The following is a 27,444-nucleotide window of genomic DNA, read 5'->3' as shown; positions in this document are numbered from 1 at the left end:
ATTGTTTCCACAATGGTAACCATGTAAATGTAATTGGTTACTCTATTTATTTAGGTAGTTGTTTGCTGATCTTGCTGATCAGATATATAGCTCTGGAAAAAAATAATTAAGAGACCACTTTGGTTTCTGAAGCTGTTTCTCTGATTTTGCTATTTATAGGTTTATGTTTGAGTAAAATGAACATTGTTGTTTTATTCTATAAACTACGGACAACATTTTCCCAAATTCATAATAAAAATATTGTCATTTAGAGCATTTATTTGCAGAAAATGAGAAATGACTGAAGTAACATAAAAGATGCAGAGCTTTCAGACCTCAAATAATGCAAAGAAAACAAGTTCATATTCATAAAGTTTTAAGAGTTCAGAAATCAATATTTGGTGGAACTGTTATTTATTTGTGTAGTGTAATTTCTGAAACAAACAAGTTTAATAAATGCACATTTTACAAGAATGATGTTCTTTATTGCATTAATAAAAGGCAAATGAACAGAAGTTCAGAAGAATATACCTTTTTGTAATTTAATATGTGATATGTATTGTATGTAAACTTTACCAGAAACATGATGGTAAATAACCTCAGAAAGAATCTATTTTCTAAATTAGAGTTTATACATGTCTGATCAGTTTTATATTGAAATATGTATTTATGTCCTCAACACAACACAGAACTATGTCAAATGCTTCAGTACCGCAGAAATATTTTTTTTTTTTATCATTTTGAACTCCAGTTATAAGCCTTTTAAACATGTTCTACCTGTATTTTCAGGATCAGCTCGCCAACCAATAAGCTCACAGTAGCAGTAACGCTAGTGCTTTACAGTGTAAAACCTGTTTTCTTTAGATAAACTGAAATATACAGAAACGCTTTTTTTTATACATTATTCTATTTTCTAAAATTTAAGAAATATTTAGAACAAGTAATTTATAAATATTTTTAATTTAACGTTTTTAGCTTTTAGCTCCATTCACCCCTGTTCATAGAGAACTCACTCATGGGCTCCCTCTAGAGTCATTTACTGATATAACAGGGGGAATGGTAGGGTGGTCAGACTCTCTATAAACAGCTCTGGTGAGTTTTGGACTGTGGTTCTCTCTTTCTGTGATCTCATTGGCTGTATGTAGCCGCTGCGCCTGACTTCAAATCACCGACTGAGCCAGATATTAAACATGTTGAAGGCGTCTGCGACTGGTCAGCGATCAGTCAGAGACGGGTCCGCGAGCGCAGAGTGATCCAACCATGGACAGCTCCCATTTGTCACCTGACTTTAAATCCCCTGCAGCCGTGACTGATTAGTGATTTCTTTCAAACGGAACCTGATTGTCTGTGTATATATATATATATATATATATAAGGCTTTTTGTCTCATTTGCCCTTCTGTAGATATTGGTGAAATTTTGTTAAAGCATACTAAGGGTTTATTTCTGTGTTTGACCTTTGTGTATTCTTTTCTGTTTTTTTTTATGTATTTGACACTTTCCTGTGATTAATGGATTTTGCTTTTTGTTTTTATTTACCCTTTTGCCTAATTTTTGCCTTGTTTTTGTCCCGTGTATTTCTATGTGCATGATTTTGCTGTTTGTATTTTTGGCCTGGCCTGGCTTTTTGACCACTCTTTTGGATTGTGGTCAAAAATCCATCTGTTGGTTAAACCTTGCTGGTTTTACATCTGCGAGCATCTGGTCTGTCCTGAGAATGTGACAGTAATACTTAAGAAATATATTTTGAGAATGAATCTGTGTATTTTAATGTGTTACAGTAAAATTACAGCACAGAAGGTCTGCAGTATTTAAGCCCAGAGCAGAAACTGAAGAAGACATTAAAATAATGAATTTATAAACACAAACACATACAGTAGCTCATTATTATATTCATTGAAATTACAAATAAGCCAACAACTTAAGCATATTCATTTTACACATCATTTTCCTTTCTAATCTAATTAGCAGAAAATAGCCAATATGTGAGCAATACACAAAATATGCAAAAATACATTGGCTTCACTGAGTTGGTTGATCGTAAGTAAAAGGAGTGAATCTGACTTTGGTGAAAACATTCTCTTCAAATGCTGTTCCCGTCTTTTTACCAGAGGATTTTAAGGCAGCGAAGTAGAACTCTTCATCATCATCATCATCATCATCCTGTATTAAAAAAAAAAAAAAAAAAAAAAAAACAGAACGACAGATCAGAGCTAAAACGAGAAGCTCCAGTAGGGGGAGTATAACTCCAGTAATCAGATTTTAACATGGCACGTCATTATCCCCATTACTTGTGAATATAATATACTGTATTACATCAGCACAGTTACTGCAAACTGATCATAAACACACACTGCCTGAATTCAGTTCAGTTACATGTGTTAGAAAGTGCAGTTAAGAAAAAATAGGGTTTTATCTGGAACTAAACATCATTCTTAAGAGTGGAAATCAGCCAGGCCTGCAATATAAAGCTGGATAAAGGATCTCAAAAAAGGTCAGTGAAAATTGTCTCAATGAAAGAGTTCCAAGGCAAAAACCACTGCTGACCAAAAAGAACACAGCAGCCCAGCTCACATTTACCAAAAAAACATCTTGAGGATCCCCAAGACTTTGGGTAAATATTATTTGAACTGACGTGGCAAAAGTGGAACTTTTTGAAAGGTGTGTGTCCTGTTATATGTGGTGTAAAATTAACACATAATTTCAGAAAATGAACATCGTACTAAATGTAAAACATGGTGGTGGTAGTGTGATGATCTGGGGCTGCTTTGCTACTTTAGGGCCTTGACAACTTGCTGTAATAAATGAAACCATGAATTCTGCTGTTTACCAGACAATCCTTAAGGAGAATGTTCTGCTAAGTTTGTGACCTTAAGGTCAGATGCACTTGGGTTCTGCAGCAGGACAATGATCCAAAACACACAAACAAAAGTCCACATCTGAATGTCTTAAAAAAACTAAAATGATGTTTTTGGAGTGGCCTAGTCAAAGTCTTATTGATATGCTGTGGAATAATATTAAACAGGAGGTTTATGCTTTAAAACCCATGTGTCAAACAATGTGTCTGAATTAAATTGATTCTGTAAAGAAGAGTGGACTAAAATTCTTCCACAGAGATGTGAAAGACTCGTTGTCAGTTTTGATTGCAGAAGTTTCCGCCAAGGTTGGCACTGCCAAGTTATTAGGTTTAGGGGGCAAACAATTTTTCACACAGAGCTAGATTGGTTAGGAAATGTTTTTTTTTTCCTTTAATAAATTCAATTATAATTTAATAAGGGCCTTTTATATTTACTCAGATTATATTTGCCTGATATTAAAGTTTGTTTGAAAATCTGAAAAATATTAGAATGATAAAAAAGCAAAACCAAAAAAATTATATATAATGAAGAAAAAAAAAAGTTTTCAACTGTATTCTAATAAATTCAATGCAACCAGTTGTCTGGGAACATACCTGGCTTTGTAGAATCTCTGGGAGATTGTGGAGGACACCACTACAGTTCCCTCGAGTCCAGCTCCAGCAGGCCTGAACGATATTGCAGAATAAGCTCAAACCCAAAGCCAGAGCCAGGATAACAGTCAGCACAGGTTGAGAATGTGACTCTGGAGAGACTGAGATTCGAATAGAAATAAATGAAATACTGTATAATAGAGCACAGCACCTGTTATACATGCATTATGTTGTTTTACTAAAATACTGGATACAGGGTGTGTTTAATTATTATCATTAATGTTGGACCATGGCCTTGACCATTTTTTACATTAAATATATTGGCGCAATAAATCAAATGCACAAGTACAAACAAAACAAATGCCATACTTAATTCTGTTGTTGTTCCATTTCCGATAATGATCCTCCCACAGATCTCCACACCGCAGTAGAAAGTTCCAGCATCTTTCTCACTTGCGATGATCTTGGAGAAGTTGTACACACTGCTGTGTTTAGAAGAGCTGATCTCACACTGACGGCTGCTGCTGCTGCTGCTGCTGCTGTTGTGATGAGTGAAGATGATTTCAGGAAAGGATGATCCTGCAGCAGATCTGATCCAGAACACTCTCAGTTCTGCTGATCTGATCTCAGAGAGAACCGTACACTGAAGATTCACTGCTTCTCCTGGAGGAACCGACTGCAGTGCTGGAGTTTGGAGAACTGAGATGTCTGAAGGATCTGGTTAATAAAACATAGACAGTATTAGAGCTTGATGCTTTACCCATGAATTGGTTCTATTGAACAGCTATGAAATCACATGGGGTGATATGATGAATTAAATCTAGTTTTTCTACTTTATTTCTTTAATTTTCCTTTCACTGGACTTCCCTGACTCTGCTGATCACTTGATGCTATGGTGTTCCCGCTTCCCCAGTTACTGATTGTTTCCACCTGGCCTGTCTATTAGAAATACTCTTCAGTTTGCTTTGTTCACGGCCCCAGTATTAAATTTAGTTTTCTAGCTCTTCTACAGCGCCTTTCGTTTGTATCTCTGCCTTAATGTATAATACGAATAATTAATCAACACTAGTTAAAACAATTATTAAACCTTACCTAATTTGTAAGGCCTAATAATATTGTAAATCCTGCCATTAATCAAAATTTAGACATTAGAATTGTTATCAATTAAGTGCTACAATAATATTATTAACAATAAATAATAAAGGCAACGCAAAATATTTGCTTTAATTATCAGAAAGCTGAAGCCAAATCAGAAACTGAGTATTTACCTGACACAGCTAAGAAAGTTCCAGTTGAAAATTTCACAGAATTCTCACTAATCGATCCACAGAAGTACATTCCTTCATCTTCTTTCTGAACCTGTTTAATACTGAGAGAAACCCCACTGCCAACTTCCTTTAACTCAAATCCTGATTTTGAGTCTTTAAATGGATTTTTAAGCTCTTGTTGTCTTTCATAGAGCTTATATCCCACTTCCTGTGGTTTGTGCTCCAGTCTGTGCTTGAACCAGTATGCAGTTTTGTACGTGTCTGTAAGTGCAGATGAGCAGGTGAGAGTAACAGCTTCTCCAGCTTTAACTGAGACAACCGATGAGTCTGAACTTCCTACAGCTTTAGCAGAACCTAGAACATCAATGAAACTTCAGATTAAAAAACACGTTAAATATGAATTCAATTTCAGACAGTTTAAGCATCATTAACAGCAATTACAATCAGTTAGTATAACAGTCCTTGTTTTTTTTTTTTTTTTTTTTTTTTTTAAGGACAACTTACTTTGTAGAAAAACAAAATTGCAATGCAGAATGTAGGCATGTTCTAAACTGAAGAGTACAATAATGTTTATTATGCCACAGTTAGCTCCGACCCTGCAATGTGATTGGCTGAGAGGCGTACTAGGAGTGACATTATCAGCTGGTAATGCACTACAGCACTCCATGTATTACTTTGCCACATACAGGTAACTTAGCAATGATTCAGCCCTTACAGACCAAATACAAACCAGATGCGATGTCATTATACACCACTTTGGGAGCCGCTGGATCTTATAGGCACACTGCAGAAATGTCATGTCTCCAATAGGCAGCACAGGCAAAGACGCAGTCCCACAAAAAATAAGCCCAGTCCAAATTAGATTAAGAGTTATTATTATTGAAATAAAAGCTTAAGTGTATATATTTTCCTGTAAATATAGGGTATTTTAAGTTGAATGTAAGGTGGCCTAAAATAGGGGACCCTTGTAATTCTGCAGGTCTTGCTGCTGGAGGGGCACCAAAGTAAACAAAACTTTAATTCTTTCTTTTTTTATATATATAAAATTTTATTTCTACTTTTTCCCATTTCCTCCCCAATTTACATAGCCAATTACCCAACTCACTCATTAGGACTCCCCCTAACATGTTTCCTCCGACACATGTGAAGAAGGGAGAGCACCATCTACCCACCTAGAGGGAGCGGGGCCAGTTCTGCTCCCTCTAAATGCCGGCAGCTTGATGGCAAAGCTGCATGAGCGGGGTTCGAACCTGCGACCTCATGCTCATAGTGGCAGCGCTTTAGACCGCTGGACCACTCAGCGCCCCCAAAACTTTAAATCTTAAAAAAAATATTTCTTTCAAAGTCAAATAAGCACTGGACTCTACACAGACTTTAATTCTCTCCTAAAAACGTGTTTATGGGTCAGTAAAGCAGTAATGGAACAATATTAACTCACGGTGTGCTTATAACCAAACAGATCGGATTTTCATGTCCTATCTCAAAAACTCAAAATCTTTTGATAGACAGCTATAATAGAACTGTGGTATAATAGCACTCCCTCTCAGGTATTATTGCTTAATTATACCACAGTTAGTCCTGACCCTGCAATTTAATTGGCCGAGAGGCATTCTAGGAGTGCCGTTATCAGCTGGTAATGCACTGTAACATAAGCTATTCATGTATTACTCCCTCCACATACAGGTAACCTAGCAATGATGCAGCGCTTACAAGCCAAACAGCGCAGCTACAAACAGAGCGACAATGGAAGTATTTTAACTAAGGGGTTCGTGCTATAACATGTAATATTGGCACTGCTGTACTGATCTACGACCGCAACACAGCAGTGCCAGTATTACATAATATAGCACTCCCTCTTGTTTATTATTGCTTAAATATCTGATAGAAAACATTCAAAAGGAAGTGGTTAACTACAGCACTCAATTATATTTGCTGACAGTTTACATCTTGCCTATAGATCGGTAAAATAGGTGCCCAGGAGTGCATTATAAATATCATGACATGTTAGACCATTGGCTTTACATGAAATCTGTTGAATATTACAACATACTATATGTCGCCGAACAATAAGATATCACAATGTCAGTTGCTTTCAGTATTTCCCAGCTCTAACAAAGTGGAAAAATACCAAAATATGCCTTACTCAAGTCCAATGCTGTCCTGCTCCCAACAATGATCCTCCCACAGGTCTCCACAGCGCAGTAGTAAGTTGCAGCATGGTGGTTGTTGGGGATGTTGGGGGAGAAGTTGTACACACTGCTGTGTTTAGAAGAGCTGATCTCACACTGACGGCTGCTGCTGCTGCTGCTGCTGCTGTGATGAGTGAAGATGATTTCAGGAAAGGATGATCCTGCAGCAGATCTGATCCAGAACACTCTCAGTTCTGCTGATCTGATCTCAGAGAGAACCGTACACTGAAGATTCACTGCTTCTTCTGGAGGAACCGATGTTGAGACTGGAGTTGGGAGAACTGAGATGTCTGGAGGATCTGGTTAATAAAACATAGACAGTTTAAGATCTTTATGCCTCAACCATGATTTGGATCTAGTAAACAGCTATGAAATCAATCACATGGGGTGATATGAAGAATTAAATCTTGTATTTTAACTTTCCTTTACTTTCAAATTCCTTTTAGTTTAGATAAAAACTTCATCATTTTAGGTAGACAGATGCTTTATATATTTTAGATATTTTATTTTTTATTTTATCATATTTTTAATTCATAAATAATTGTGAACTGTAAAGTCAAGTATCATTTAGACTGTTTTTGCAAAATAATTCTTCATTTTACATTAGCTGAAGATGAGAAAATTATATTTTTTTATGTTCCTTTGGATGGTTTAATATGTATGGAGTGGATTGTATGGAGTGAATTTTGTGCCAAAAGTTTAATAAAAAAAAAAAATAAAAAAATATATGTTGCAAATTCAAAAGAGAAAAAATATAGAGCAAATATACATTTTTAAATATACTTAGTAACTTTATTATCCTTTGCAGTTATTTAAAAGTTATTTCTGTTTGAATTTTGCCAGTCTTTGCTTTTATTTAATTTATTTTTTTTTTTTTTTTGCAAATTTTCTGTGGATTTTTTTTTTCTGTTAAAATTTTGGTTCTGGAATCTCTCCTTTGCTTTTGCTTCTGAGTTTTGGCACAGGTTCACGGGTGGGTGGGGCTTAGAAGTAGGCATTCCCCTTGAGTCTCTATTGGTCAGCTGGCTCTGGACTGACTGCTAGTGCCCTGGGGCCTCATGTACTAAAGGTATCATATTTCACGCTCACGGTCAGATGTACCAAATTTGACTTGAACGAGAGAAAGTGCGTTTCCCCACGGCACTTTTGTTTTGTTTCGGGTGTACGCATGTTTATTTGTACGTATGTATTGTGTTTTTGTCATTTGGTGACACTTAGAGGCGATGCATTGAAATTACAACTAATAAGATATCCTTTATGCACACATTTTAGTAAGCCAATATTGGATAAAATAAAGTAAATTAATCAGACAATTTCATTGGCTTACTGAAATAATTGGGGTGTTGACGTCAACACCTAATTTGCATAATTGACGTCAACACCTAATTTGCATGTTTTTGAAGCTGTAAAGGACTAAGGTTGTGGGAGTGAAAAAAGTGTGTAAAAAACATTCTAAATATGTTAGAAATGTTACAAATGAACAGCTTTTTAAATAGGCCGTCACTTTTTTACAATAACTTCATTTTTACGTGATTACATGAATGAGTTTTTTTAGCCTTGTTCTTAAATGTTAGTATAAGAGCAGCAGTTAGCCAGAAGTGTTAATTTACGTTTTTTTTTTTTTTTTTAGGGTTTTTGTTTGTTTTATTTTTTTTTTTCTTTACGTTTTCTTAAGTTTTCTTTATTTTTAAAGCTATCATAGACAAATTGTTCAATGGTTCAATAGATATTTAGCTTTTTACAAAGAGGCAGACACTGTAGAGGAGGTGAGTGATAGGCTACGTGGTAAATGTGATGAGAGACTGACTGAGACTGTGTGAGTTAAATTTAATATTGTTTTCGTGTCACACTGAAGACTGTACAGATCACACTGATCTGTAAATACAGGGCGGGGTCAGTCAGAGGTGGCTCTGGGCACGGTGTTGGTGGAGCGGTGTGTGAGTGTTGTGGGCGGGGCTCACGGCAGCCGCGACTCAGGGATTATGTCACACGCAGCGCCGTGCGCAGTGCCCTAGTGCCTGTAAATTTAATGGTCCAATGAAGGTACTTTAAAAAACAGGACATTTCCTCACTTTTTGAAAAAATCCCGGGACGCCCGGGACAGGACGTGAAATACGGACATGTCCTGGGAAATACGGATGTTTGGTCACCATAAGCGTACGGAACATTTTAGTATGAAGTCCACACAAGTCTTAGTACATGAGGCCCCTGATCCCTAGTCTGAGACTGACCACAACCACCCTGCTAGTTTTAAGTATTCTTCCAAACACGGAGTGAACAGATTCCAGTGCACAACAGCAGCAGATACTTTTACAATAAAATGTCATACAAACGGTCTGTTTAATGTTATATTTATTCTCTAAGCAAGTGTTTCACTTCATTAAAAAGCTCATGTTAACGAGGTGTGATAAATATTCATGCACAAAGTAGGTAACTCACTATCTCACTGACTAGGTAACTCACTATCTCACTGACTAGGTAACTCACTATCTCACTGACTAGGTAACTCACTAGCTCACTGACTAGGTAACTCACTAGCTCACTAACTAGGTAACTCACTATCTCACTGACTAGGTAACTCACTATCTCACTGACTAGGTAACTCACTATCTCACTGACTAGGTAACTCACTAGCTCACTGACTAGGTAACTCACTATCTCACTGACTAGGTAACTCACTAGCTCACTAACTAGGTAACTCACTATCTCACTGACTAGGTAACTCACTAGCTCACTGACTAGCTAACTTACTAATGTGACACGTCACAAGAAATAATAATATATATTTCTTCTCATTTTCTATGTATTTATTTGCTTTAAAAATTATCAGTGGGGCAGTAAAATTGGTTAACACTTTTAAAGTGATATTTCCTACTTTGTCACTAGGGGGTGATAGAGTCAGGCAGGAGTGAGAGTTGAGCAAAGTAGAGGATCATGGTAGGAAAACTACGGTGGCCGAGAAAGCCCAGCGCAGTGCAAATTGAAAAGCGCTGCAAAAGCACAAAACACATCCATCAAAATTACAACACAGGCGCAGCAAATAGAAAAACGCGCTGCAAAAAGAAAAACGCGCTGCAAAAAGAAAAACGCGCTGCAAATAGAACCACAACACAACGGAAGTGAGTCACAACACAACGGAATTTTCCCGGGGGACCTTAAAAGATGCTGTACCAGCTGTATACAAAGGACAATAAGTGGCAAACAAGCTTCTGAAAAGTAAGTTATGTTTATTACCTGTGATTACCACGGTTGTGTGCATATTATTAAAAGTTCTGCTTCACAAAACGCCTTGTTTGCCACTTATTGTCCTTTGTACACATAGTGAAGTCCGAGACGTTACTGAAGACGCAGCTTAGCTGGTACAGTATCTTTTAAGGTCCCCCGGGAAAATTCCGTTGTGTTGTGACTCACTTCCGTTGTGTTGTGGTTCTATTTGCAGCGCGTTTTTCTAGTTGCAGCGCGTTTTTCTATTTGCTGCGCCTGTGTTGTAATTTTGATGGATGTGTTTTGTGCTTTTGCAGCGCTTTTCAATTTGCACTGCGTTGGGCTTTCTCGGCCACCGTAGAAAACAGCTACATTTTTCACTTTTTATTAAGGCTAGTAGACTAAATATCTACAACATTATGCTAAAAGTTTAAAGTATACATGTTTAACTCTGGTAATCTGGTGATGGTTGAGAGTATTTACCTGATTTAAGTGTAGAAAATAGCTATCAAAGTCATGCTAAGCGGTTGAGCTAAACAAGGAGAAACAGCCCGTTAGCACTGTGTTTTGTTGTCATTTAAGCTCCCTAGTGCAATGTTTAATTTATTTTCTTTTTTTAGTAATTGCATATGGGTCTGAACAAGATGGGATTTATAAGTTCAATCACTGTGGGTTATATAAATAGCGAAGATTGATATGTGATTAAGTTAAATTAGGCTAAGTGACTGATTTAAGTGTATAAATATGTGCTGTTATTAAATGTGTTTTTGGTTCTTTTGTGATAATATTGTTATATACAAAAATAGGCTGTGCTACATGTGTATTTATACTGAGTATATGAGAGGAGAAGTAACCTCAGCTGAACTAAAGCAAGTACCCCATGAGGGACCTGTAACACTAACTTACTAGTTCACTGACCAGGTAACTAGCTAACTCACTAGTTCACTAACTAGGTAACTAGCTAACACACTAGGTCAGGATTTCTCAATCGGGGGGCCGCGGACCACCAGGGGGCCGCAAAGCAACCTCTAGGGGTCCGCAGGCTCATCCTCAGAGACAGTACTCCATAGTGAGCAACTTAAATCAGGGGTCTCAAACTTGCAGCATTTGCAGCCCACAAAACAATATTATGTTGCCCGCAATTTTAGTGTTATTGCGGTGCACCCGCACGAAAGACGCACCCTATACCCGTCCACCAGCACAGCACATCCTATTCATTTCAATAGAGAAAACCGCCCCGCCCTCCAGCAAAAAGTTCCACTGTGTGTGAGAGAGGCACATACCTCTGAAAACAGATTAATAGAACTATAGATCACAGTGAGGTTGATTAAAAATCTTAAACTTATGATTGACTACACCTGTTGCTTGATTTGAATTTAAAAACCATCACGGATACGGCCACACTGCGAGCCGAGTCATCAAGTGTTCTGTCGAGTTGTGCTACCGTGTCAAACCTTGCTACTCTTATGTGTATATTATATAGGTAAAAATACAAAAGAAGCACAATATTATTGCATGTTTCCAGTAAGAAGTTCATGTACTATATTTGGAAAGCCTAAATCACCGTTTCAGGGTAAAGCTATGGTAGCAAGAGTTTATTATACTCTTTTTTTTAGATAATATTTTGTAATTATTATTATTTTTTATTAATATTATTATTAGGGGGGTCTTGACGCTTTCAAGTTGTAAACAGGTGGGCCGTAAGGTAGAAAAGGTTGAGAACCCCTGCACTAGGTCACTGACTAGGTAACTCACTAGCACACTGAACAAACAACTAGCTAACTCACTAGTTCACTGACCAGGTTACTCACTAGTTCACTGACCAGGTAACTCACTACTTCACTGACCAGGTAACTCACTAGTCCACTGACTAGGTAACTCACTAGTTCACTGACCAGGTTACTCACTAGTTCACTGACCAGGTAACTCACTACTTCACTGACCAGGTAACTCACTAGTTCACTGACTAGCTAACTAACTAGTTCACTGACCAGGTAACTCAATAGTTCACTAACTAGATAACTCACTAGTTCACTGACCAGGTAACTCACTAGTTCACTAACTAGATAACTCACTAGTTCACTGACCAGGTAACTCACTAGTTCACTAACTAGATTACTAGATAACTCACTAGTTCACTGACCAGGTAACTCACTAGTTCACTAACTAGATAACTCACTAGTTCACTGACCAGGTAACTCACTAGTTCACTAACTAGGTAACTAGATAACTCACTAGCTCACTGACTAGGTAACTAGATAACTCCCTAGCTCACTGACTAGGTAACTAGATAACTCACTTGTTCACTGACCAGGTAACTAGCCAACTCACTAGCTTACTGACTAGGTAACTAGATAACTCACTACCTAACTGACTGGGTAACTAGCTAACTCACTAGCTTACTGACTAGATAACCTGCTAACTCACTAGTTTACTGACCAGGTAACTAGCTAACTCACTAGTTCGCTGACAAGGTAAATCACTAGTTTATGAACTAGGTAACTAGCTAACTCACTAGCTCACTGACTAAGTAACTCACTAGCTCACTGATTATGTAACTAGCTAACTCACTAGCTCACTGACTACGTTACTGACTAGTTCACAGACTAGGTAAATATCATATTTTGCATGTGAATATGAGGTGTGTTAAAATTTAGCACACCTCGCTAACGTGAGCTTTTTAATTGAGTGAATAAGAATAAATATAACATTAAACATAAAGTTTGTATGAAATTTAAATGTAAAAGTATCTGCTGCTGTTGTGCACTGGAATATGTTCACTCCGTGTTTGGAAGAACACTTGAAACTGGCGGGGTGGGCGTGGTCAGTCTCAGACAAGGGTTCAGGGTACCAGGAGTCAGTCTAAAACCAGCTGACCAATGGAAATTCAAGGGGAACGCCTTCTTCTAAGCTCCGCCCACCCGTGAAAACTGTGACAAAACTCAGAAGCAAAAAACTAAAGGAGAAGCAAACCAGAGATTCCAGAACCAAAACTCTTTGACAGAAAAAAAAAAAAACAGAAAATTCAAAGACTGGCAAAATCCAAACTGAAATAAAACTTTTGGCACAAAATTCACTCCATAAACATGGGTCAGTTTGAGCTGTGAACATTACTGCTGATCATTACAATAGATCATAATTGGAAGATAAAAAAGGTAACACTTTACAAATAACTTTACATTATTCACAATGAACAATACTTAGGACAGTAAAAAGTAATAAACATTGTTAAATGATAAAGTATAAGTTGCTCAACTTAAAATTAATCAACACTAGTAAAATGATTAAACCATACTTAATTGTAAGGCTTAATAATATTCAAGTTCTACCATAAAAAAATGATAATAAAAGGGTACACAAAAGATTTGCTTTAATTATCATAATGCTGAAGCCTAATCAGAAACAGTGTATTTACCTGACACAGCTACGAAAGTTCCAGTAGAAAAGATTGCCTTATTCATGCCAACCGATCCACAGAAGTACATTCCTTCATCTTCTTTCTGAACCTGTTTAATACTGAGAGAAAACCCACTGCCAGCGTCCTTCAACTCAAATCCTGATTTTGAGTCTTTAAATGGATTTTGAAGCTCATGTTGCTTATCTTTGAGCTTAAAACCCACTTCCTGTGGTTTGTGCTCCAGTCTGTGCTTGAACCAGTATGCAATGTTGTACGTGTTTATAAGTGCAGACGTGCAGTTTAGAGTAACCGCTTCTCCAGCTTTAACTGAGACAACCAACGGTTCTGTATTTCCTACAGTTTCAGCAGAACCTGAAACATCAATGAAACTTCAGATTAAAAACATGTTAAAAATGAATTCAATTTCAGATCATTTAAGCATCATTAACAGCAATTAAAATCAATTTTAAGGACAACTTACATATTTTGTAGAGAAACAAGATGAGAATCCAGAATGAAGGCATGTTTTATACTCACAAGTACAGTTAACTACAGCACTGAATTATGTTTGCTGAAGCAGTTCATAAGTCAAATCTAATTGGCTGGTAAAGTCACATGGTTCTTCGTGGCTCGTTTCTGTATTTGTCTGCTATGAAAAAAAAAAAGCTTCTGCATTATTTTTAGTAACAGCTCCACTGGTCCTGGAATCTTGCACACATTAATGTACATTTAACCAAATTATATAACAAAATCTGTCATCAGAATTTAAAAGACAAAATTAACAAATTAGCCAAAACATTAGCACCACCTGCCTATTTTGTTTAGGTTTGTTAAACAAACACATAACCAATTAAGATTTTTAGTACAAATATTTTAAAATAAAATAAAATTGAATGGCTTAGTGACAAAAACAACAATGATTAAAATATTACAGTGAACATAACAATAAAACAAATAATAATAAAATATTCAACTAAAACATTTGTAAATAATTAAAATAATTATAAAGTCAGGCACAACAGAGCTGACCTTTTTAAGCATTGACGCAACATTGACGCTTTTAGTATTTGGTACAGAGACTAAGGTTAGCGGCCGGTCCTGTAAGCACATCTTCACAAGTACCTTGGCATCACTTATTTACAGTTATTTCAGATATGTTTTATGATTTTATCCTATATTAAAAAAAAAAAAACACACAAGCTAAACTGCACTGGATAAAAATGAGTTGTACTGAGTGACTAATAAGAAACACCTGCTGGCAACCGTATTCCTCTTTTGCGCATTAAGTAGTAAGTAACTGAATGCCCAAAAGGAAAGTAAATATGGTGTAAAAGACAACACACTGATGGTAAGTTAGGGGTGCGGGGTACATCCAATTTTTTATGGAAATTCATGATGTCAGGAAGAATGTAAGATGTATTTTTGGTGTAATGCACTGAGAATGTTTAAATGAACTTAACCTTGTCTTTAGGTTGCTGCACAGTCACATTTTTCTCACACTTCACCCACATGCATGCATCATATCAGACACCATCAGTGCGATCTCAAGCGTGCCTTTTACCTACATCTGCTGCAATCAAATAGGGAAGAGAGCTAAGGGTGTGAGATGTGAGCAGAAGTTTCTCTTCTCTTTTTTGAGTAGACAATGTTCTCAGAATGTTTTTTATTAATGCTGGGGATTTCTTGTAAGGTCTATTTTTTGCAGCTCATCCTAACCTTTTCCTCACAAGACATTTCCAGTTATACTAATTCCATTTTGGTTATATTTTCATATATTACTCAGTATTGATCAAATGAAGTGCAAATGTTTAATATTCAATATTTAAAACAGCAAAGGTTTTAATGGATTGTTCTACAATTCTACAGCAGGGGATCTCAACATTTTGTAACACACAACCCACCCTATTTTAGCAAATCATTTACATAGTGCATTTTCTTTCATTGTGGTTGTTCATTACATTTTCTGTAGTAACTCATAACAGAATCAGAATGCATCATCAGATATTAGGAAACATGCTTTTGAATGAGTTTTAGCACAGGCAGCTATTAAGCTTCAGCCAATATATATATATAGATGTACAGTATTTTTTGTTTGAATTGGAAATCTGTGTGAAATTTTTGCCTCAGAAATTTCCCACTGGCTTTGGCCCACTGGCCTCCCAATGGCCCAGTCCCATTTCCACTGGCTATTTTTCTGCTGAGCAGGTAATCACTAAGCTTCAGTACGGTTACTAACCATACAGTTGCTTTACCACGACCACTAGTATAGTAGAGATGGGCACTTTTTACATTAAAAACTTATACAATCACTGATTAGTTTTCGAATAAGACTTGTCATTGCTTGTTTTTGTGTGTCAGTCTGGCAACCTGTGCGATCTTTGTGTCTGGGGAGTAGCAGGTGGGGTATCCAGTGTTTAGAAATTGGCCTCCTGTAGCCATTTCGCACACCTGCTCCCATTTATTACTGATTGTTCCTTTAATTATGGCTGTCAACGGTAACGCATTAATGGCTGCTAGTCATCTGGAAACTTTAATACAATTTTAATACAATTTAATATATAATTTTTTTTTAAAAGTGCAAATGAATCAAGTTGTGCCGCAGCCTCCTTAAGCAATTCACTCATTTTTCAGAGTCTAGTGACGTGTTAGTGTTGTAAATATAGTTTCACTACTGCTCAGAAGTTTAGAAGGTAGATTTAATTTTGCTACTTTTTTACTTAAATATGGATTACATTCATCTCCTCTTCTATGCCTGGTATTGTGGTTAATAAAATTATCCTTTTAAATATAACATTAATAATATAAAGTCAATGTAAAACTAATGATTTTATTTACAAGTCTTAAGCTTTGCAAACAAGAAAAATACTCTGGGCCCTATTTTAGCATTCTAGAGTTGAGCTGTCAACCGTGCATGTACTAATTCTCTTAATTCATCATGGGTGTGTTTTGGGCATGACATAAAATATAAACCAATCAACACATCACTCGCCATTCCCTGTAAAAGCCAGGTGTGCTCTGACTTTGGCGGATTGTTATTTTAATGGCGCAGCGCTTCTGTGCATTTCAGCAGAGGAAACTGACCTGCTCGTTCACACTGTAAAGGTGTGTGAGCAGATCATTTACAGGAACAGCATTGTTAATTTACAGATTGGGTTTGTGCACTGCTGTGTGTTCTTGTATGTGTGTAACAAGTTAGGGTGTACCTGTTTAGCTAAGATAGGAATTGATGGCCGACGTCTGACGGTTGACTGTTGTCAGGGTTTTAATCAGTCAGTGGCCAAGATAAAAACACCCCAGAAATTTACTTGAACACCCCTTTTTCCACCACGCCCATCTCCAAAGATATATTCCTAAACTCTGTCATTATTTTCTGGGCGCAGGTGCAAGGCATGAAAATAGACTGTTGGTGGGGTTTAAGATAGCAATGAGCATCGTGACATGCCTTGTGCAGGGTGTAAGATTACACTTTTGGATAAATGCACTCTAGCAATAATGCTGTAGGCTGGGGCCCTCTAGTGCTCTATTGGTTCCATTACAAAACTCATAAAAGGTCTGTGTGTTGATTGCATGATTTATTAGTTACAGAAATACTTATGAAAGACATAAAAGAAAAAATATATGATATTAAAGCACAATTCTAAGAACAGAAAGAAAAAAAGAAATAAACAACAAAAAACAATCTTTAATTAGAAACTTAAATAAAATTACGTATTGGTCATAATGATAAAAAATACAATCAGAAACAACAAACATGCAGCTCAGCTTCAAACAGTTAACGTGTGAACAGTCATTCATAAAGAGCAGATTTTTGTTGTGTAAATGGCTTCACTGAGTTAGTTTATCATAAGTAAATGGGGTAAATCTGACTTTGGTGAAAACATTCTCCTTCAGCACTCTTCTCCTCATCTTATCAGAGAAAGCAGCGAAGTCAAACTCTTTATCATCATCATCATCATCCTGCAGAAAAAAAAAAAAAAAATAGATACCGGAACTGAAATGAGATGAACCGATAGGGGGCAGTATAACCTCAGTAATCAGATTATAACAGGCTGTACTCTAATCTGAAAATGAATACAGTATATTATTAAAATCAGTTACTGAATTTAATGTATTTTATTATATGTTATGTTACGGGTCAAATTGGGTCAAATCAAAGCATTTTTTCAATATGTAACTCCTTCTGCTTGCCTTAATTAGTGTAATCAACATATAACCCCCTGCAATAAACAAAAACTAAAACCAAATTCAATTTTATATTTTAATGTTTTGTAAAGCTATTATGTCTAATACGTTGGTCTTTCAGATGTAGTAAAGTTTGAACATGTCTTTTTTTTTTTTTTTTTTTTTTTGAAAATTGAGTGATTATCCTGATTGAACCATTACCTGTTAGTGGTAAGGAACACCATTGCACTAAATATTGATAGAATAATTAGCAATGTAGTTAACAATAAAATATTCACACTGCTTGTTTGTATTTCTTTAAATAAATATTGTTTTGGATAATTATTATTATATTATTTTGAATATTAATTGGATAATTAAACACGCACCGGATCAAATTGACCCAGGAACGCCATTGCAGTTCCTGACAAATGAACATAACAGGAGGGTTATATGATTTAAATCACAGTTTAATTTGGTATTTTGTGTAATGTTTTGTGTATATCTATTATTATTATTATTATTATTATTATTATTTGTATCTTCAGCTCTGTTCAAACCATTTAACCATTCAGATGCTTAAATGAATGTTTATTTTCCATAGAACAGGTTCTGGCCTGATTTCTAGTTAGGGAATTGTTGTTATGTCATTTATGTGACATCATGATTTTAATTTTAAAATATTTACAGTCATGTGCCCACAATAAGAAACAAACATGAATGAGCCGCTCACTGAATTAATCTGTTTCAATTTTGAAATTGGTCTCAATATTCAGAAATGGGTCTGGGTTCTAATAGACTAAAATTACACTATATACAGTGGTGTGAAAAAGTGTTTTTTTTTCTGTATCATGAGGGCACAAAAAATACTCCTTATGCGATTTGAAATGCACAAAAGGTATGTACTAATTCTCTTAATTAATCATGGGTGTGTTTTGGGTGTAACATGAAATAAATAAATCAGTGTGTCAGTTGCCATTCTCTTTAAGAGACAGGTGCGCTCTGACTTTGGCTCGTTCACACTGTGAAGGTACACCAGCAGCACATTTAAGGTAACAGCAACTTTATTTTATTTTTATTCTGTTTATTGTTGAGGTTAAATGTCGGCTTTGTGCTCTGCAGTGTTCATGGCGCATCTATAGGTATAGATTCTGAAGATTGACTGTTGTCTAGGTTCATTTCAGTCAGTGGTGCACCTGTGTTTTATTTTCCAGACCACCATGCCTATCAGTGTAGATATATTTCTAAACTCCAGCCCTATTTTAAAGGCTCGGGCACAAGACTTGAAAATAGACTGTTGACGGAGTGTAAGATAGCAATGAACCTTGCAACGTGTCTTTCACAGGGTGTATGATGGGTGCCCTCTGTATCACTCTAAACGACACTCTAAACTCTTGATGGTACTCTTCTGATGCATTCTATAATTATTTAATTGTAATACATTTATAAAGACTTAAAGTAGATAAAGTAATTCATTTATCTTCTTTTATTAAATGACATTTAATGTGTCTCAATACAAAAAACAATGCATAGAATAATTACTATTACTTGCTGTTTAGGGTGAATCATACGCTTAGCTTTAAACAGTTTATCAGTGGTCAGGTTAATTAGTGAAATAGGAACTTACCTGGCTTTGTAGAATCTCTGGGAGATTGTGGAGGACAGAAGGAGATGTTTCACCTTGGAATTCAATGGGAAGAAAATGTGTTATAAGTTGAATAAACTGAAGAAATTCATAAACTGCAGATATTTTGTTCTTTTGAATGAACTCACCACTGCAGATCCCTCTCCTCCAGCTCCAGCAGGCCTGAATGACATTGCAGAAAAAGCTCAAACCCAGAGCCAGAGCCAAGATAACAACCAGCGCAGATCTCTGATCATCTAGAAAAGAAGAGCCACCATATAAAACTGTGTTATAAACAGAGGTGGGAAAAAGTACTGAAAAATGTAATTAAGTAAAAGTACCTTTGCTTTGCTACAATTCTACTTAAGTAAAAGTAAAAGTACCCATCTAAAAATCTACTTGAGTAAAAGTAAAAAAGTATTCAATTTAAAATGTACTTTGAGTAAAAGTTACATAGTTACATTTATTTATTTGATGAAAAAAAAGTACTAATCATAAATTAAATAATTCTTAAATTAAATAATTTGGAGCTTTCAGGCAGTATTTGTTCAGACCACCCCATAAAACATTTTCAAGAACAAGTGGTATAGGTTTCTATGATCCATTTTTTTCTTTACTGTTAAAAAGTGATGGTCATGTAGGTGACTATAAACCGTATTTTAATAGTTTTACAGTTCATTATTATTGTTTAACTTGCCATTGCTATGCTTTAACTGCTATTTACATTTCTTTAACATCCAAGCAGATTGTTTAATGTTCCAGATAAAAACATAAGGAATTATTATAAAGCATGTTCGGTGCATGCGCAGTGCCGTAAAGAAGCACATATCGATGGGTAACATAACTCGACAGAACGCGGGTTCCCCCGAGCCGCGTGCACAGACCCCAAGCTACACAGCGTCTCTCCCACTAACTGTAATAAACACTACATAGAGAATTTCAGCTGCTCTGCCATAGAGAACAAAACTCATTTTTTAAATTATTTCAGACGATTTTTTTTTTCCCCAGCATTTAATTTTTTACACAGTAATGGGGAATTTTCCAATGTAGCAAAGTAAATTACTTGTGTCAAAATGTACTTGAGTAAAAGTAAAATTACCTATTTTAAAAACTACTTTAAAAATGACAAATTACTCATAAAATCTACTCAATTACAGTAATGTGAGTAAATGTATTAGTTGCGTTCCACCTCTGATTATAAACCTGTAGGAAAAAAAACAGAAAATCCAGTTACGTAAGTCCACAGTTGTCCCGTTCCCGATGATGATCCTCCCACAGGTCTCCACAGCGCAGTAGTAAGTTGCAGCATGGTGGTTGTTGGGGATGTTGGGGGAGAAGTTGTACACACTGCTGTGTTTAGAAGAGCTGATCTCACACTGACGGCTGCTGCTGCTGCTGCTGCTGCTGTTGTGATGAGTGAAGATGATTTCAGGAAAGGATGATCCTGCAGCAGATCTGAACCAGAACACTCTCAGTTCTGCTGATCTGATCTCAGAGAGAACCGTACACTGAAGATTCACTGCTTCTCCTGGAGGAACCGACTGCAGTGCTGGAGTTTGGAGAACTGAGATGTCTGAAGGATCTGATCAATAAAAAATAGACAGCATAAAATATTAATTTGATCATCTACAGTATACCAAATTTTACATGTTTGTGTCACACACAGATCTAAGGATCCTTTTCCTCGATAAACAAATCTAAAAAGAAATTAACGTTTAAACAATTTCTCTCATTTGCTTTATTTGGATCTCATTTTATATTATTAGGACTTTCTGTAACACTTTACTAAAAGGGTACATTAATTAACAGTACATACTATGAAATATTTCTACTAATTATTCACTGACAGTAATTAAGACATTATTAATCATTATTAATGTATCTAATCTCTTAATTCACTATTAGTTACACATTTTTGGGCATTTACATTTTGTAATGTTTAATAAAGCCTTAATTAATGTTAATTCATAATTAGTCAAAATATTACTCAACTATTTAACAGTGTTTATTACTGTTAATAAATGTACTATTATTGAGAGGTGTTACCAGATTTTTATGTAAACGTTTGATAAGTGTATGGAGCAAATTTGCACTGAAAATTCAGCATATATATATATATATATATATATATATATATATATATATATATATATATATATATATATATATATATATATATATATACAGCTCTGGAAAAAATAAGAGTGCTCTTAAAATATGATTTAACTAAATTGAAAACCTCTGGAATATAATCAAGAGGAAGATGGATGATCACAAACCATCAAACCAAACTGCTTGAATTATTTTGCCCCAAGAGTGGCATAAAGTTATCCAAAAGCAGTGTGTAAGACTGGTGAAGGAGAACATGCCAAGATGCATGAAAACTGTGATTAAAAAACAGGGTTATGCCACTAAATATAGATTTCTCTCTCTTTTGTTTGAAACATCTTTCTTTTTCTGCAAAAAAAATATTTTTATTATGAATTTGGGAGAAATGCTGTCTGTAGTTTATAGAATAAAACCACAATGTTTATTTTACTCAAACATAAACCTATAAATAGCAAAATCAGAGAAACTGATTGAGAAACTGAAGTGGTCTCTGATTTTTTTCCAGAGCTCTATATATTGCAGTATACATGTATCTATTTGTCTCTCTCTCTTTTTACAGAAGTAAAAAAACTTTTAACTTTCAAAGAAAGTCAGCATAAATATATATAAAAATGTAAATGCATCATAATAAGGTATTATTAATGGAATTATCAATATTTACTTATTAGTGAATGTAATTAATGCGAATTAAAAACATTTAATGATTAGACTTTTTCTGTGTTTCTAACTGTACAACTATTTTAAATATCTGTTTTATTCTGTAATAGATTTAAACAGTTTTTATGATCACAACATTGAAGAAGCCAAATCAAAAACATGTATTTACCTGACACAGCTAAGAAAGTTCCAGTAGAAAAGTTCACAGAATTCTCGCTAATCGATCCACAGAAGTACATTCCTTCATCTTCTTTCTGAACCTGTTTAATACTGAGAGAAACCCCACCGCCAACTTTCTTCAACTCAAATCCTGATTTAGACTTGTTAAACTGATTTAGAAGCGAAGCGTTCTTTTCACCGAGCTTATATCCCACTTCCTGTGGTTTGTGCTCCAGTCTGTGCTTAAACCAGTATGCAGGTTTAGACTCTGTAAGTGCAGATGTGCAGTTTAGAGTAACCGATTCTCCAACTTCAACTGAGACAATCGACGGTTCTGTATTTCCTACAGTTTCAGCAGAACCTGAAACATCACATTAAGTTAATAAATAAGAAATATGGATAAGACTTAAGGCTTTACAATTTACAGTATTTAAGAAAACTTACATATTTTGTAGAGGATCAAAATAACAATCACTGCTGACGTCATGATCTAATCTGGAATGTGCTCATCACAGTGACCAGCTGAAGGAAAGCACACTAAAGGAAGTGATGAACTAAAGCACTCATCTGTATTTGCTGGTTTAGGGCTTGAGCTAAACCTCATTGGCTGTTAAAATCACATGGTTCTTTCTTATTGGGTGATTTACTTTTAACTATATGTGGCCATCAAAAGACGCCTGGTCTTTTCGGCATCAGTTTCATATACATTATATGGCAGTAAGGCTTTCAAAAAGCACTAAGAAAGAAATTAATTAAATAAAATATATATTAAAAAACACATTTGAAGACACTGATAAAGAAGATCCACTGCAAGATTGGTTTACTGCATATATTAATAATAACTCAGTGATAGGAACTCTCACACCCCAGCCCTGGTGTTTCTTGTTTTCTTACTTTCTTTGTACCTTCTGGTTCTGTTCTGTTTCTGTCTTTTCCCCAGTCTGTTTCTTTTCTTCCCCCATGTGCTCTTTAAGGAACCTAGCACTGTTTTTTGTTTACACCAGTCTCATTTTATAACCCTGCTCCCTTGTTACCTTCTCCAGGTGTTCCTAGTCTCCCTGTGTATATAGAGGCCGTTTGTTTCAGTCTTCCTTTTCTGGTCTTTTGTAAACTTTGTGTGCTTTATGTACTTTGGTCAGATCCGTGAGTGTTTTGTTTGTGTGTTTCTTCTTTTCTTGTCTTTGTAATTGAGTTTTCTTACCCCTATTTAATTCGTTTTATGATACCTTTCCCACATTTGCTTTCTGTTTAGTGTTTTGGTTGACTTTTTGGTATTTGAAATCTGGCAGTTCTTCATATTGGACCAAAATTTCCTAATAAATGGAGCAATTATAAATGCTTTAGAATTATATGTAATATTGGAATAAAATCTGTTTAGATTGACTCCCATGAAAAGATGTTTTATTTTCCTCCACCCTTTAAAGTTGCTATTTTGAACATATAACCAGCAACGGAGCATCTGAACATTTTATATGTACATTGTGTTTCATTATTCCAATGTTTATATCATTAGCCCCTGTTTTAAATTAATTTACCTATAATAAATTAAAGCATCACAACATATCATTTTTGAAGTGAATGGCTGACCTTAAAATAATATCTGTAATTGTTTATTAACTTTTGTAAAATCAATTTTGTGGGTCATTGTAATTGCTAAGTGAATTGACTATTGACTTTAAAATAAGGATCCTTTGTAAAGGGTTTTTTCAAGTTTTTATAAAGGAGTTTATTAATGGTTATTAATTAGGTTACAAACCATTAATAAGCAGCTCCAACCCATAAATAGAAAGAGCAACAGTAGCCTTTCATGTACCGAATAGTGATTCAACATTTATGTAAATAACTTTATTTATTGAATTATAATAACACATTAAATGACTAAACTGACTTTCTACATTATTTTACTAGATATGTTAAAAAAGTCATTGTCACTGTTGATCTTTCTATTTATGTGTTGATTAAGTGCTTATTAATGCTTTTAAAGTATTTACAACTTTTTTACTAATTTATAGCCTTTTCTCTCTTATAAACTATTTATAAACCCTTTATAGAGGAAGCTTATTTTAAAGTGGTACCAAATGATTTATACTAAATATCTACCTACCAAATGTAACTGGAAAATAATATAAACAAAAAGAGGCATAAACTTTTGGAAATGACCATGGCATATGTATCAGTGAAAAAAAAAGACAAAATTAACCTTTAAATATCAATTTTATTAGAATTTTGCATCAGCATGCAAATATGAAGCATAACAGAGATCAGCAAACACTCAAAAACAATAACAATTTAAGTTTCTTGCCTTACAAGATGCAGTACATTATTAACACTGAGCTCCTTTATTAGAATACAGAATTGCATTTGAACTCAATTTAAATTCTATGTACTTATACCTACGCTACATTTATCAGTAAAGTCTAAATAATGAACACAGTGTTTATCTACAGATCAGTCTGGGGAAATGCTCTCTGCATCAGGCCTTCAGATTCAGCTTGGTGCCCTGTCGCATCTCTACGCTTAGAGCCCCTGAATGGTGCTCCATATCAGATACCATCAGTGTGAGCTCAGGCCTGCCTTTAACCACATCTAAAGAATCCTACTGACCACAACACCCCTCATATCACCTCTCCAAGAGTCCTCCACGTCTCACAACCAACTGAACCTGCTTTTATCGTTCCCCGGTTTAAACCACAGCGGGGGTCTAAGAGAACCGCAGAACACTGTTGTAGATCTGTTGTAGATCTGTTGTAGATCCGCAGTTTGTGAGAAATCACATCAACCAGACAGAAATAAAGAGGTTAAAGATGCTAAAGCTGAACTAAGTGAAGACTCTTGCAGGAGCTCATCTGAAATATTTAGAATAGCAGCAAAAATACATGAAAATAAAACATTTAGCCAGAGTGGTGATTCTATAATTTTAATAAATCAGAGCCTTTAAGCCTCAGCATACTTTTTTGTGGAGGCCACATTTGATTGGCTTTAGCAACTAATTTGATGTAATCACATGTATTTCTCGAGTGAAAGTATAGATACAAGGGTTTAAAATATGTTTTTACTCAAGTAAAACTGTAAAAGTTCTGTTTTTAAAACTACTTAAAGCATAAAAGCACAAACAATGCAGGGGGGAAAGCTATAGCTATAGTGCACTACCCCCCTCCCCAAAATACATTTTTCTAAAAGCCATAATGATTATAATGTTATATTATATAGAGTATTATAAATGTTAATGTTGAAAATTTTGGGATGAACAAGGCTCCCCTTTATCAGCTGCATATATGCCCATTAAAAATGATGTATTTTAGTACAATGAAAATATATTAAAGAAGCTTAGTTAGGACGTTTCAAGAGCTTGAGTTCTCTTGAACTCTCTTGATCTTACTATCTTACTATACTGCATATTTCTGCTATGTTCTTGCTGGATTGTGATGTGGCATGATGTGCAGGTGTGATGGATTGCGTATAAACCACTAGGGTGTCGGAAAGCCATATGTTTATACTTCACATTTAAACACAATCAAATTCACTCTAGATCTGGATGGAGAGATTAATCTAGATATTGTTAATTAACAAGAGTATTAACAAGGAGCAGAAAGTACAGATTATTGAGTGAAAATGTGAACGGTTGAAGTTAAAAGTCTGAAAGCTGAAAAATAATTACTCTAGTAAAGTACAGATAACCAAAATTTCTACTTAAGTAAGGGAAAATAGTATATTTACTTCATTAGTAGATTCTCTCCACTCCTGAATTTCAGCGATAGCGCAAATTTATTTCAAAATATTTATTTTCTGCTAAAAAGAAAAATAAATGGATGCTCCTCTAAAGGCCACAGCATAGTTCTGGTGGGGGGTTGTTCGCTGCCTATGTGACACGATTGTGAGAAAAACTGAGAGCTGCTGATTTCACGCAGGGGCTTCGCTCACCAGGCTACACCCGATACATTACAGGTAGCCATATGCACTTTTACAAACATGCAAGTGTGCATACTTTCTGCAGTTCCATATGAACATTTGCATATGCTCCACAACCACACATCTCTTTTTAATGACCAATCACAGGTGTTGTCTCTAAGTGTCTTCATCCACAGAGTTTTTCCAACAATTATATCACATCATTGGTTGCTGAAGCTAAGTGAGCATTGTCTCTACTAGAAGTGTTCCCACGGCTTCATAGATGCTGAACTGCAAATAATTATATTATTTATTTCATGATTTTGTTAGTTTTTAATTAAAAATATACATTTCGATGCAATTTTGGACTAAAATTAAGGACTGTGCTGTTTATCAGGGAGAGTATCAGAAAAATTAAATTAAGTATTTAAATAATTTAGATTTAGATGCCAGACACACCATTGTTATGTGGTGAGATATAATTAATCATATTAAAAATCTCCTGTCACGGGTTTCTAATGTATTATTTTTAATTGATTTATTTCTTTATTTTTTTTTACCTCTTATTGTTATTTATTATTATTTATTAATGTAATTACCTCACTGTCTGTTTTATTCCTTTCTGCTATAATTTCACATGTATATTAGACTCAGCATGTTTACCATTTACATTATTATTATCTACTGTCTGGTTGTTTGCAAAGCATATGTAACACTATATAAATATAATAACTGTTATCAATATTATGAAGATCATTTAGATTCTAAAAATATGATTAAGACACAAACTATTGCGCACAGGTTACAGGTTTGTTACTTTCATTTTAAATATATTTTTAGCAGATAAAGAAATATACAAACTTTACAATAAGGGTCACAAATAACAAAACTTCAAAAATTCAATTGTTCAATTTTTAAGTAATTAATAATTAACACTAATAAATACACAATTAATCATTATTAAATGTTTGTAAAAATAATAATTAAGTGAGACATTAGTTAACACATGTAGTAATTGTTATTATGTCTTATTATGTGTTAATTAATAATTAGCTGAGACATTCTGATCAAAGTCATTAATTAATTATTAATTAATGTACCCTTTGTTAATTAATGTTTATAAAAAATAATAGTGCTAGTCGGGACACGAACACATGTTGCTGTATTTCTATTACTAAAATATTTTGTTTATCCGTCTGGCTTCTCAGGTTGTCAGAGATCAACTTCTAAAAATAAAACAAGAATAAAAAACTACTTTTTACTTTAATTGTTTGGGGTGTATTTTCTGGAGGACTCTGTAAAAGTGCTCAGCACACGTTTATGTGAAGGTAAGCGAGCTACCGATGTGATCGCTGAGCAGCG

General features: G+C 35.1%; 2 protein-coding genes across 5 annotated transcripts in view; both read right to left on the bottom strand.

The window, feature by feature from the left end:
- Positions 1–486: 486 nt before the first annotated feature.
- LOC103026875 (uncharacterized) lies at positions 487–22,645 on the bottom strand. 3 transcript variants are annotated; one of them, XM_049484282.1, is made up of 7 exons: positions 22,639–22,645; positions 13,503–13,856; positions 6,838–7,182; positions 4,695–5,048; positions 3,796–4,143; positions 3,430–3,587; positions 487–2,141 (listed from the first exon to the last, which is right to left on the bottom strand). In XM_049484282.1, the coding sequence occupies exons 2-7, from the start codon at positions 13,570–13,572 to the stop codon at positions 2,001–2,003; spliced, it is 1,416 nt and encodes a 471-aa protein (XP_049340239.1). In that variant the 5' UTR covers positions 13,573–13,856; positions 22,639–22,645; the 3' UTR covers positions 487–2,000. The 3 variants fall into 3 exon arrangements, with proteins under 3 accessions (XP_049340239.1, XP_049340237.1, XP_049340238.1); XM_049484280.1 differs by lacking the exon at positions 22,639–22,645 and adding an exon at positions 13,966–14,051; XM_049484281.1 differs by lacking the exon at positions 22,639–22,645 and adding an exon at positions 13,966–14,051 and having other exon boundaries at positions 2,059–2,141; positions 3,430–3,501.
- Positions 17,050–27,444, bottom strand: part of LOC125780491 (uncharacterized) — a 56,849-nt gene continuing 46,454 nt past the window's right edge. Inside the window, exons 3-7 of one of the 2 annotated variants that reach the window (XM_049484301.1) lie at positions 22,205–22,295; positions 20,504–20,851; positions 19,419–19,526; positions 19,273–19,325; positions 17,050–17,441 (exon numbers count right to left, since the gene is read on the bottom strand). In XM_049484301.1, the coding sequence (XP_049340258.1) occupies positions 17,310–17,441; positions 19,273–19,325; positions 19,419–19,526; positions 20,504–20,851; positions 22,205–22,295 (732 nt within the window). In that variant the 3' untranslated portion in view covers positions 17,050–17,309. The remainder of the gene's footprint in view (positions 17,442–19,272; positions 19,326–19,418; positions 19,527–20,503; positions 20,852–22,204; positions 22,296–27,444) is intronic. The other variant, XM_049484300.1, reaches the window with a different exon arrangement.

This window comes from Astyanax mexicanus, chromosome 10 (genome assembly GCF_023375975.1).
Source record: "Astyanax mexicanus isolate ESR-SI-001 chromosome 10, AstMex3_surface, whole genome shotgun sequence".
Taxonomy (NCBI): Eukaryota; Metazoa; Chordata; class Actinopteri; order Characiformes; family Acestrorhamphidae; genus Astyanax; species Astyanax mexicanus.
Note: the sequence above shows the minus strand (reverse complement) of the source record. Positions and strands in the feature narration are given on the sequence as shown.